At 44.1% G+C, this 11,375-nt stretch overlaps 1 protein-coding gene across 1 annotated transcript; it reads left to right on the top strand.

The window, feature by feature from the left end:
• The first annotated feature begins 215 nt into the window (after positions 1 to 215).
• Positions 216 to 7,463, top strand: cacng1b (calcium channel, voltage-dependent, gamma subunit 1b). Its single transcript, XM_084037109.1, has 4 exons — positions 216 to 952; positions 5,105 to 5,179; positions 6,648 to 6,785; positions 7,045 to 7,463. Exons 1-4 carry the CDS (start codon positions 712 to 714, stop codon positions 7,275 to 7,277), a joined length of 687 nt encoding a protein of 228 aa, XP_083893235.1. The 5' UTR covers positions 216 to 711; the 3' UTR covers positions 7,278 to 7,463.
• Positions 7,464 to 11,375: the final 3,912 nt, after the last annotated feature.

Raw genomic sequence — 11,375 nt, 5'->3', positions numbered from 1 at the left:
TCAGCTGCTGGCATCAGGCGGGGGGGCCTCGTCTCAAACCTGATTGGATGAGAAAGTGGATCAGTTCATTCAGATGACAACTAATAAAGGAAATCTCCAATCATCCAGGAGTCCCCCCGGCACACAGCGCCTGAGACAGTACATCTGTAAACGGATTGGACTGAATATGAAAGACGGAGAAAGTGTCAGATAAATGATGGAGTGATGATCAGTTTTTGGCGATTAAATATTGAGAAGTCAAAAGTTTCCACTGGATGTTGCAGTTAGAAGAGCACAGCTGGAGAAAAAGACCATCCCTAAACTCTAAATGAAAGCGTCTGAACGTCGACACCAGAATGGTGGAGTAATGGGTGTGAGCCGTTTCCCCGTGCGTCTTGGTCTCGTAGCTGAATGGCCTCATCTCACCAAAGGCAACTTGGGAGGGAGAGGAAGCGAGGAGTGAGGTAGAAACTAGGGCACTGTTATCTGGCCCCTTTTCACCAACCACAAGGCAGAGAAAGAGAAAGGACGAGCTGTGGACGGAAGAGCGGGAGAGACGAGAGGACATCACGAGCGTGGCGAAGCTGTAGACCAGACGGGGGAACCTCTGGAGTCGCCGAGGTCACCGCGACGACGCCGAGGACCTGAAGACAAATACGGCAACCTTGACTTGTCCTACACACACACACACACACACACACACAACTCTGCACACACGATCAAGCGGGCAACATGTTCGAGGAGCAGGCGACCAAGGTCAAGATCACGTCCGTGGTGATAGTGGTGGGCATGTCGTCGATGCTGGCGGCGGTGATGACCGACCACTGGGCCGTGCTCAGCCCCCGGGTGGAGAAGCTCAACGCCACCTGCGAGGCGGCCCACTTTGGCCTCTGGAGGCTCTGCAAGAAGAGCATCTTCATCGTGGAGGAGGACCCCCAGGGCAAAGGCTGCGGCCCCATCAGCCTACCGGGAGGTAGGGAGCCTTTTGGTCTTACTGTTGGCGAAGAAAACGGGCAGATGTCTTTGTATCGTATGTGGTTTTTATTCTGAAACTTATATTTGCTATCAAAGTGATCAAAGTTTGATGTGTGGTTGATGGTCCTTTTGACACATTTAGAAAACACCTGACCCTCATACCATTTAAAGGACAGTCTGAGGGAAATTAAAGAGGGTCGGAGTACATTAGAGCAGTTTCAGTCAGCCTGACAGCTCTACGACCGGCATCTCACTGAAGTCGTCATTATCTCTCCCACAGAGGACCAGACAGCTGGAGTCAGAGTGCGTAATGGAATAGCATCGCTGCTGTACTTCACTGCTGTACATGACAGAAACACGAGTTTGTACTTGCGCTGGGCTGGTGCTCTCAATGGATGATGAGGAATGAAATCAATTTTACCTCCCAGGAAGCGTTTTAATTTCTCAGCGCACTCTCCCGACTCTCCAAACTAAAATGTGTGGTTGTGCTTTGATCAACGCAGATGTGAGAGATCAGCTAATTGAAGCAGTGTTTTCTGATAAACAGTGACTCGGCCAGTGTTTAAACACTCTCACTTAATTACAAGCTCTAAAGAAACGAAACTACAAAGTTGGAGTGGCTGTTTGATGTTTGAGCTGAGTCGAAAATGTCTTCAAGCAAGTGGAAGTTATTTCCCCTTCCTTGCATAACATTGCATACAGTAGGCTAAGTGTTCCCCCCCCTAAAAAATTCCAAAATCTGAATCTCCCAAAAAAAAATCCTTGTAGCTTTAATCACGCGTCCTGTTTGAACAGATCTGGCTCCGGGGGAAACAGCATCTCGGCACCTCCGGCTGTGTGCGCGTGCCTTGCAGCCGAACAGAGAGATTTCACTCTACCGGCGACTAAGCCTCCGTTCCAGCACCTCAGGATCAGTACAGGCCCTAATGAAGTGTGGCTTCCCACTCCAGCTCATGAGTTAGAGTGCACCTGGGAGACTCAGGAGGGATGAAGAGGATTGGGGAAGAGAACAGACGTCTGTGTGGGTGGATAGAGGAAGGGATGGTGGTGGGGGGGGGAACGCTTTCGTAGTATCAATAGTGGAGGTTTTTAGGTGAGGGGAGGTGATACTCTGCTAAGCGATTAAAGAGAGGGCAGACTAGAGATTCATTCAGGGCCTCCAGAGCATCTTCTGGGTATACCATGGAGAAACAAATCTGTTGAGACCAGAAGTTGGACTTTATGTTTCCCATGGACAAGTCCCCTGTGGAATGAATGATCTGCCCAGTGTGTCAGAACATGTGGAATGGATAGGGATTACAAGGATAACTTGTCGCCCGGCTCACCTGTCTTGCTTCCAGCAGCGAAGGGGAGTTCGGCTCTCGGTCTGCTGCCACCTGTGTGGTCCAGCAAGATGTTTAAACAGAGTTCCATGTCTGGTTACAGCCCCACAACCACAGCTGGGAAAATGAGTCATACCTTAAAAAAAGGTCTAGAGATTTGGCGTATGGCTCCCACTCCAGGCACAAGAGAGCAATCGGAAATGGATCCGTGAGTGTGATGGTGTGTCACCAGTCCTAGTCCTTCCGCAATGTCACTGTGACATTGGTCTGAGATGATAATTGGTGAGAAGACTGATTGTCCTTCTCTGATGGCCGGGAAAAGGCGCCCACAGGCTTCCTCTCAACGGGTGCTTTCTCTACTTGTACCCAGTTTGTCAATCTGGCTGATGTGGTTTGACAGCAGAGAGAATTACAGCCACTGTCTGGCCTCAGCCATTCGTTTTATCCGTGATAGAGTTCTACGATGACTGGAGTTCTGAAAGCACGGCTGGATTGCACATTTTGAGTATCGCAGTGTTTCACATGATAAGTCTTGATAAATTCACAGGTGTTTTTCATGGATCTGATATTCCAGTATTTAACATGCAACACCATCAGACATTTTTTTTTTGCATTTCACAATGATGGTCAGGCAACAAACGCATACACTCATGTACTCACAAGGGCCGTGAGGACTCCCAGTACCGCTGTGTCCCAGTTATCAGACCTCCCAGTGCGATAACCAACACCCATCCTATTGACATTGACCCAGAATTAGTCATTCAGACTGGCTAGAAAAAGAACAGCCCCTCCCCCACTGCCTAAAAAAGAACATTTCTGTAACACTCATGCAAACAATATAGACGCTGTTTTCAAGACCAAATGTAAATTGTCATTATCGGTAACGACATGGAAATACAACTATGAGATGGAAGAGAGAGTTTAATGGCAGGTGGAAGAGGGCAAGGGTAAAGGAGAAGCTGCAGAAGGAATTGAGGAGGGTTGGAAGTGGAAAGAGGCAAAGCTAAAATGACAGGCGGTACCTCGTTTTAATCAGACTGCCCCACTGGAACGAAATCTCTCCATTAGCCCGACTGCAAGGTCAATGACACGCACCCAGATGTTCTCAGTGAATGTCCGCCATCTAAAAGTTTACCAGCCAGATTAGTTCTTCCACCTTTTGTGGGCTTTGTGTTTCTACTTCCAGCTAAAATAACTCCATCAGCATTATTTGCCACAAAGACAGAACTTGGCAGCAAATTCCAATGTTTTGGCCTCGCAAATTGAGGTAACAAAAAAAATGCTTTTTAAAGTTTCAAATAATTTGGCTGAATCACACCTTTGCAACTGCTCCTTCTGTCTGGTTTGGACACCAATTTGAGCACTGTTATTATTGTAAACTTCCCAAGTGCCTAGCTAGATTGGAAAGTAACCCTTCCCCTAACACCCTTACCCCCATTTTCTTTCCCCGCCGTCTACATTATCCTTCATAATTCATCGGCTCCCGTCTCTCTCAGGACTAAATCTTAGAGCTACGCCCAAAGACATATTAGCTTAGATTAGTTTAGCCTCTGAGGTAAAGATGGCTAATGAGTTAAGACTAATGAAAATAACATATTTGCAGATCCAAGCTGCTTTGTGACCCCGCCTCTGATTCTCCCCCAACCACCAGCCTGGCCATACGTATGCACACACACACACATGCATGCACACTTGATATGCCTTTGTAAATAGATAGGACTGGCCAAGACCTGCAGCAGCCTGTTGCTAGGTTACCTCTTTAGTGATTCTTTCTCATCCCGGGTAACAAACAGCTCCTCTGTTGCCTGGCACACACACACACACACACAGACACCGGCACACAAACATTGTCCATCTCCGTGTGGACAGAGAGAGCACCTGTCTGCTTTATGGGTTTAATCTCGGCCAGAAAGGATGATGAGTGGAGGAAAGACGGGGCCACTCACTTGGCCTTTTCGTCCTCTCCGCCCCTCCCTTTCAGCCCAGCTGCCCTTAGAGACGGCAAATGGGTGGATGGATGTGTGGGCAATGACTGCACCCAGGAACCGTTCTCCTGTACGAGGCTGATTTGAAGATTGTGGTCAAAGACGAGAGTTTTGGCAAACAGAGTGTAGATATGCATCATTTCTCCAGTAGACACATCCGAAAAGCTGGACAAGGAAGGATTGTTAGTTCAAGACTTTTATTGTATTTTAAGGATAGCAGTAAGTCACGTTGGCACCCTGCTGTGATGTGGGGGCGGCGTCGACCCGGCACCGGATCAAGGAGCCAAAGAGGAACTGCAACAGTTCTGCATACTCTTTTTGAAATTAGTGGTTTTATGCTCGGAATAAACGCGGCACACACACTATACTTGCTTTTCTGGCATAGCAAGTGCAGAAGAATGTCTTTCAAAGCCACCCTGAAGGGTCGTGAGCCAGATGAGTGGATGAACATTGGGCCCACGAAACTCATTCTGAATCGTTTCTCAAGTCATAAAATTGTGGGGTGAGAAATGATGAAATAAGGCAGCTTCTGGACATGTAAGACATACATTTTCATAGATGATTAAATAACTTTCCCAGCTGAAAATAAATGAACTTACAAAATATATTTAAGACAATTATTTACAAATGCCAGTAGTGACACGTCAAGTCATCGCAGCTGTGTGTTTCATTAATGTTTGTGTATCTGTTAGCTTATATGGGATGTAACATTTAGGCTGCAATGATTGCAGATGCAGATTTAACCTGAGCCACCTGCTCTCTCTCTCTCTCCCCCTTCTTGTTTCATCTTCTTCCTCTCTCGCCCCCTCTCTCTCACCGCCTTCTCTCCGTCCCTGTCTGCAGCGGAAAACTGTTCCTACTTCAAACACTTTACCTCGGGGGAGGAAGCGGAAGTTTTTGAAGTCAAGACCCAGAAAGGTGGGTGCCTCCTCACTGTCGCCCATGACAACATGTTATAACAGATCCTGTTGGGGTTTTTTTTTTCACTATGCCCCTGAATTGGGAAAAGCAGCATTCTCTTCATGGCTATATGCTCAAATATCACATGTATATGTCACATATAAGACCCCCTTAATACAACCTGGTGTCTTACACTTTCCGTTCAAGCAACCTGGGCTACAATTCTTCTTTGCAAACTCAGTTAAATGCACACTTTTCCTCATAAAAGATAAGTGAGAAATCTGTTGTAATTTCCTCCGATTTTCATCTTCTCATCCTTCTTGCTTTAGCAAGATTACTATTGTCAAAGTGATCGTATTTCCAGGAAACGGCTCCTCTGTTGGCCCTTTGTAGCCTTGCAGACTAGTTACTCATAAAAGCAGGTAATTACAGATCATTGTCAAACCTTTAGATAAATTGCAGTACTTTCTGGGTGAAATAAGCGAAGATAAACATTTAAAATTATGAATTTATACAGTGGTTCTTGCGAAATGTGGTCGTTAGGATTGTAAATTCTCTGCATTTTAAACTTTTGCATCATTGAGAAAATGAGAATAGAACGTCATTGTACCAGCAGAAAGTACTACATGGAATACGTTACAAGAAATCAGCCGGGAAACCTGTCGATGAAACATAACACTCATTACAGAAGTGAGCTGAGCAAAGCCATGTGAAATGCATGAAGTAGGGATGGGTGGATCAATACTGGGGTCGATAGCTCGGCCCTCACAAGCTCCTCATTTGGTATCAATTCCTTTAAAGAAAATACTGATAATAAAAGTGTATGAATAAAAACGTAGTTGGCTGCCTCACTTTTGTAGAATCTTGCACTCATATTGACTTTTGAAATGTTATTAATTCGTCAGTACGTGTCATGTCATTCAGTTTCTTTCCTGTGTCTTTTATTGAATAGTTCGATACAGTGAATCATTTTGTCGTATTAGTCAAACTTATTTCACACGTAACGTGCCGAACCACACGTGGGAGATTAAGTGTGGGGTTATTTTACACTCGGTGTTACTCCGTAGTCGGGGGGTGCTGGAATGGAACAGGATGCTCCGAGGATCATTGCTATCACAGCTGGAGTGTTAGAGAGAAGGGAAGACGAGATTATCTCCATCCGAAACCAGGCAGGGGTGTGGGGGTGGGCACGGTCTAATCATCTTGTTATATGCCGGCAGCATCTTATCTGTCATGCAAATGGCAATATTGCCAGTTTGGATAAATGACTGTTGTTTTTAAAGTGAGGCTAATTTAAAGGCTAATTATCTGTGTCATAACTCGCCTGAGTGCTATATTGAAACACTTATTATGTAAACCAGACTGCAACCTCCCCTTCTGCTCTTACCCACTCTCCCAGTTTTTAATTGCTACTTTGCAGTCTCACTCACTCACTCGTCTCCTCACTTTCACCCTTTGTTTCCATTTTTTTTTCTCCCCTCCTCAGAGTACAACATCTCAGCGGCAGCCATCGCCATCTTCAGCCTCTGCTTCATGATCCTGGGCACCCTCTGCGTCGTCTTCTCTTTCGGGAAGGGACGAGACTACCTGCTCCGGCCTGCTGGGATGTTCTTCGCCTTCGCAGGTCAGACCATGTGAATCACAGATCAGGCGTTTCGTCTGCTGCTCCTGTCTCTCGTGTCACACCTCACCTCCAAGTGAGGAGCGTCAGTGCCCACACCTTTTATGCCGATGAATATTACTCTCTACGCAGCTAATTAAAAATCGACACAGCTGATTTTTTTTGTTTCCGTCACCTTTTTGAGGTGGCAGAGAGCTGATGTATCTAACTACAGCACAATTGCCATGTATGTGATTAACAGCCTCTCTGTTTGGGCGCGCAGGCCTTTGCATCATCATTTCCGTCGAGGTAATGCGCCAGTCCGTCAAGCGCATGATCGACAGCGACGAGACCATCTGGATTGAATACTACTACTCCTGGTCCTTCACCTGCGCCTGCGCCTCCTTCACCCTGCTCATCCTCGGCGGGGGGGCCCTCCTGCTCATCTCCATGCCCCACATGCCCCGTAACCCCTGGGAGACCTGCATGGACGCTGAGCCTGACACCTTAGAGTAGCCACAGGTGATACAATGTCCCAAAGCCTGGTGGATATGCTTCTTTAGCCCTTTAACTACCATATCCCACATATTTATCATTACTGCAAGCTACTTCCTGATGCATTAAAACCTTTTCCCACCTTCCATGTCACTTTATATCCATTAAATATTTGAATTAACTTGGAGAGACTTTTGTTAGTTCGCATCTTCACTGGTAAAGCAGTTAGGAGCAGGACTTCATTTGAAATCCTCAGTACACTTTTTTAAGCAGGAATTTCCCAAACTCAAGTTACCATTTTTTTTTTTGGTTTCATCACCAAGTGAGCTCTGCTTGTAACTGCCTTACCAAAAGGAGTATCTTCAATGAACAAGCCCCCTGATTGAAGCTTCAGTCGGTAACATTGAAGGAACCTGCAGGAGTATGCTAGATTTAAAAAAAAAAGAAAAAGATCCAATTATCCAAAAATTCAGTGTTGCAACACTTTTTTAATGAAATTCACTGGCAGAGCTACATATGTCGCTAGATCGTGTGAGAAATGTGTCAAGTCAGCAACACTGACAGTGCAACCAATGGATGCCTACTTGGTATGGTAGACTTCATTTGTAGTAATTCAGGTAAAACACACTTGTATCTCCCTTTAAGTGGTATCTAGAGTCAGAGTATCTGACATAGAGAGTGTCACATTTAAGGGTAATGACACATCTTTACAAAGAATGCCATAATGTCAGACAATCATATTCAAAAGTATAATGTTGTTTATTGTCAGTGGCTCATCTGAGACCATCCAATGTGTCCGACTGCAGTTAATCCTACGACATCTATCACTTTTATGAGGGTAAAATGATTTTAAGATCCTATTTTATAGTGGACTATACCAGTAAACCAACTATGTATGACAACAAGCACACAAGGTCAAATCTTAATACATCACATTGGATGCAAAATATCAGGCAAGCATTCAAATGTGCCACAATAAACCAGATAAACACGGTATAGGGAGTCATCACTGCAGCAGCTTCTTCTTTTCTCCCAGGACTTTCTGCATTATTAATCTTTGCCATTGATTATCTAGACAGAAGTCACATGTCTGACACTCCCTTGCTGTAAACTGTATTTCAGGTCAATGTTCAAGACCCTAATCCATAATATTGTCCAATATTTGCTGAATCTTGTGGTTATGCTTTATATGTTTGCAATACGCTGTTTTTTTTATTTTTGAGAAGTTTATAAAATAATTGACTGTTTGCTGAACCCCTTCCCTGAGCAGCCATTGTCCAATTGTAGTAATGTCATTAAAGTGCATATAAAGGGTTTTGATTTTTAACCAAACACACACAAACAACAGTATAAGAAATTGATTTTACAGTGTGTTTTATGCTCTAATGTAATGCATGTGTTTTCCTGGGATGTGCAGCTTTTGTCTTTAGTCTTTTAGCACAATATCATGAATGTAACCAACTGCATATGAGAACTTTTAGGGCACAAAGTCAGCTGAAGACATGGCGATTCTAATGTTAACTTAGCCAAATACAGCTGTGAAATCAGCAACAATCCAGGGTCGCTGGCTAGAAAGCCTGCTTTTGTCTGAAATCAAGCACTGGAACATTGTTGTTCGAGGCAAAATCTTGTAAATCTGAACTGATGGACAGCTTGACAGGCATAGCAACAGTAACTAAGGGGTGTGTGGTTGAGCAAAAAAAGTAAATTGCACAGGTGTTTATTTTAGAAAACATTTTATTGATGATTTTATACAATCTGCACAAGAGACGTTTCATACAATATATACAATAAACCTGATTATAGTATTTCTTTTGAAACAATGCACATGATTTGTATTTTATTTCAGATTTGTGAATGTCCATGATTGTTCCACAAGAACAGAAATAAAATTGACCAGTAAAAAAGCTCAATTATGCGGTCTGATGTTCTGATTTGTTGGACATGGATGTATGGTCTTCTATCAACATGATTTTAAGCATGTTAGTTGTCTGCTTCCATTACTGAATAAATTATATTCACACATATTGAATAAAACAGGGTCACGGTCTTTCCAAGTGATGTTTTCTATCTGTGGACCCATATAGGAGACGGAGTCAATGGATATACATTTACTTTACTGAGAACTCATCATAGTGTCGTCTCTCACTCAGAAAATGTGGTGAAATTGAAAGACAAACCTATTGGAAATGCTCCAGAGACCTTACACACCACAGGTCAGGGCATTCCAGCAGCAGATGTAATAGATGCACGAAGCTGCCTCAATGATTCATGAGACCTTTTACCTTAAAGCAATGAGAGCGGCATGGGTAAGTGCGTACACTATTTACTATCTGCCGCCTACGCCGGTTTGAGTCCCTGGAATCCCCACGTGATTTTGTTTCATATTGTTTGCTCGAGCACAATCCCTGCTTCCATATGTGTTTAATATTACACGCAAAGATGTGCTCACAGATCGCACTTTTCTTCTTTTTTTTTTGCCTTCTGTTAATATGTGCATAGGCCTACAGTCCAAGGTTCACCATCATCCAAGAGAGCAATGTCCACGCGCAAACAGCTTAGAATCGCTTAACAGATGAATTAAAAAGACAAATAAATAACCTATTAGTGATAAACATATATGTAAGCTTACTATTGCAACTACCACAACCACACCATTTCAAACTTTTTTTTATCATATTAGTTTAGCAATAGATTATAATAGATAATCTATTACAATAAATCTGTAAATCTATTATGTCATATCACTTTGGTTATTCCCCTACTTATCTTTGGTATAATTTATTTAAAAAATGTTGCATTGAAGAAGAAAAAGAAGAATGTTACAAATCTGAGCAGTCAGGGATGTGAAATGCCACTGCTTTGTCTCCCCTCCTGTCACTTTGTGGTTGAGAAAGGCTGACTTCTGCAGCGGTCCTCCAGTCCTCTGGGTCACTGGAACCCATCAGTCCCTCTCCTGACCTCTGACTGAGAACTGTCAAAGCTGCTACTATTCTCGACATACAGAGCATTTTTTTCTCTTTCTGCCCTGTCCCTCGACGAGTGCATGAGCTGGCACAAAAAGGTTTAAAGTCACTGGTTTCAATTTCTTGCAAGTCTAGTGGAAGGAGAGGGAAAATAACATGAGATCAAACTGAGCCTCCCCAATAAACAGTTAGGGTTAGGTTAGCTTTGGCTGATTGCTTTTACAGATCATGCTTCATAATATACTCTGACCTGTTCCTACCAACTTTTCTGGTCTTCACTAAGGAGATGTAGAAGTCTCCTTAGCTAAGCGCTTCACCTCAGGGAGAAAGTGACGCCGACGCTCAAGTTAACCTGAAGTTCTCTCTTGTCTCTTCCTTCTCCTCTCCTCTCTTTCCTCCTCATCATCACGTCACTCTGTTTCTGTAACACTCTTTACTCTTTACTTTTTTTTTTAATCCCTTCCCTTTCTTTGTCTCACATCTTTGTTTTCTAATCTCTTGTTTGTCTCTTTATTGCCTGACAGCGGATTATGCTCTCCCTTTCTCCTCTGCGTTCCTTCATTATTCACCCTGTTTCTTTGTTTTCCCTCTTCTGAGCCTGCCTCAATCTTCTCCTCTTCCCCCCGCTCTCCTCTGCAGGCAGCGACAGTCAGTTCCTCTCCACCTTCTTTTTATCAGCTTTTTCCTCTCTTCCTCCCTCCCCTCTCCCCTCTCTCCCCCTCCCCCACTCTATCTTTCTGCTCCGGTGGTCTCTAAAGCAGGCACTCTGCTGTCTAATGACTCGGATCGGTAGTGACTGTTGAGAGGAGATAGACCTGTAATAAGGCAATCCAAAGCAGCGTCAGAGTGCAAAGAGCTACCAGTGCTTCATCCGTACATACTATACGCTGCATACTGCACTCCCGGCCTGGAGGCAGAGGAGCCGACGGAGCATGGATGTAGAGAAGAAATGTGTCTCTGGGCTCAGAGTGCTCGACTACATCATGTTTCCTGGAAAGAAAAGAGGAAGACAAATTTGGATTTTAAGAAAGGAAGGGGGGATTTCAACACACGAAGATTGATTTGATATAAGTTGTGTTGGTGAGCTCTGACAATAGCCAGCCATGTGGCTTTAAGGTCCATGTGTGTGCAGCTTTTTACTCCATCCAAATCC

Source organism: Eutrigla gurnardus (genome assembly GCF_963514095.1).
Source record: "Eutrigla gurnardus genome assembly, chromosome: 20".
Classification (NCBI taxonomy): Eukaryota; Metazoa; Chordata; class Actinopteri; order Perciformes; family Triglidae; genus Eutrigla; species Eutrigla gurnardus.
This window is presented reverse-complemented; position numbering and strand designations above follow the sequence as displayed.

Bases quoted from the DNA above. Each gene is read 5' to 3' on its own strand.
- cacng1b (XM_084037109.1), top strand. From the start codon at position 712: ATGTTCGAGGAGCAGGCGACCAAGGTCAAGATCACGTCCGTGGTGATA. The intron at 5,180-6,647 runs GTGGGTGCCTCC...TCCCCTCCTCAG, and splicing joins TGAAGTCAAGACCCAGAAAG to AGTACAACATCTCAGCGGCA. The intron at 6,786-7,044 runs GTCAGACCATGT...TTGGGCGCGCAG, and splicing joins GATGTTCTTCGCCTTCGCAG to GCCTTTGCATCATCATTTCC.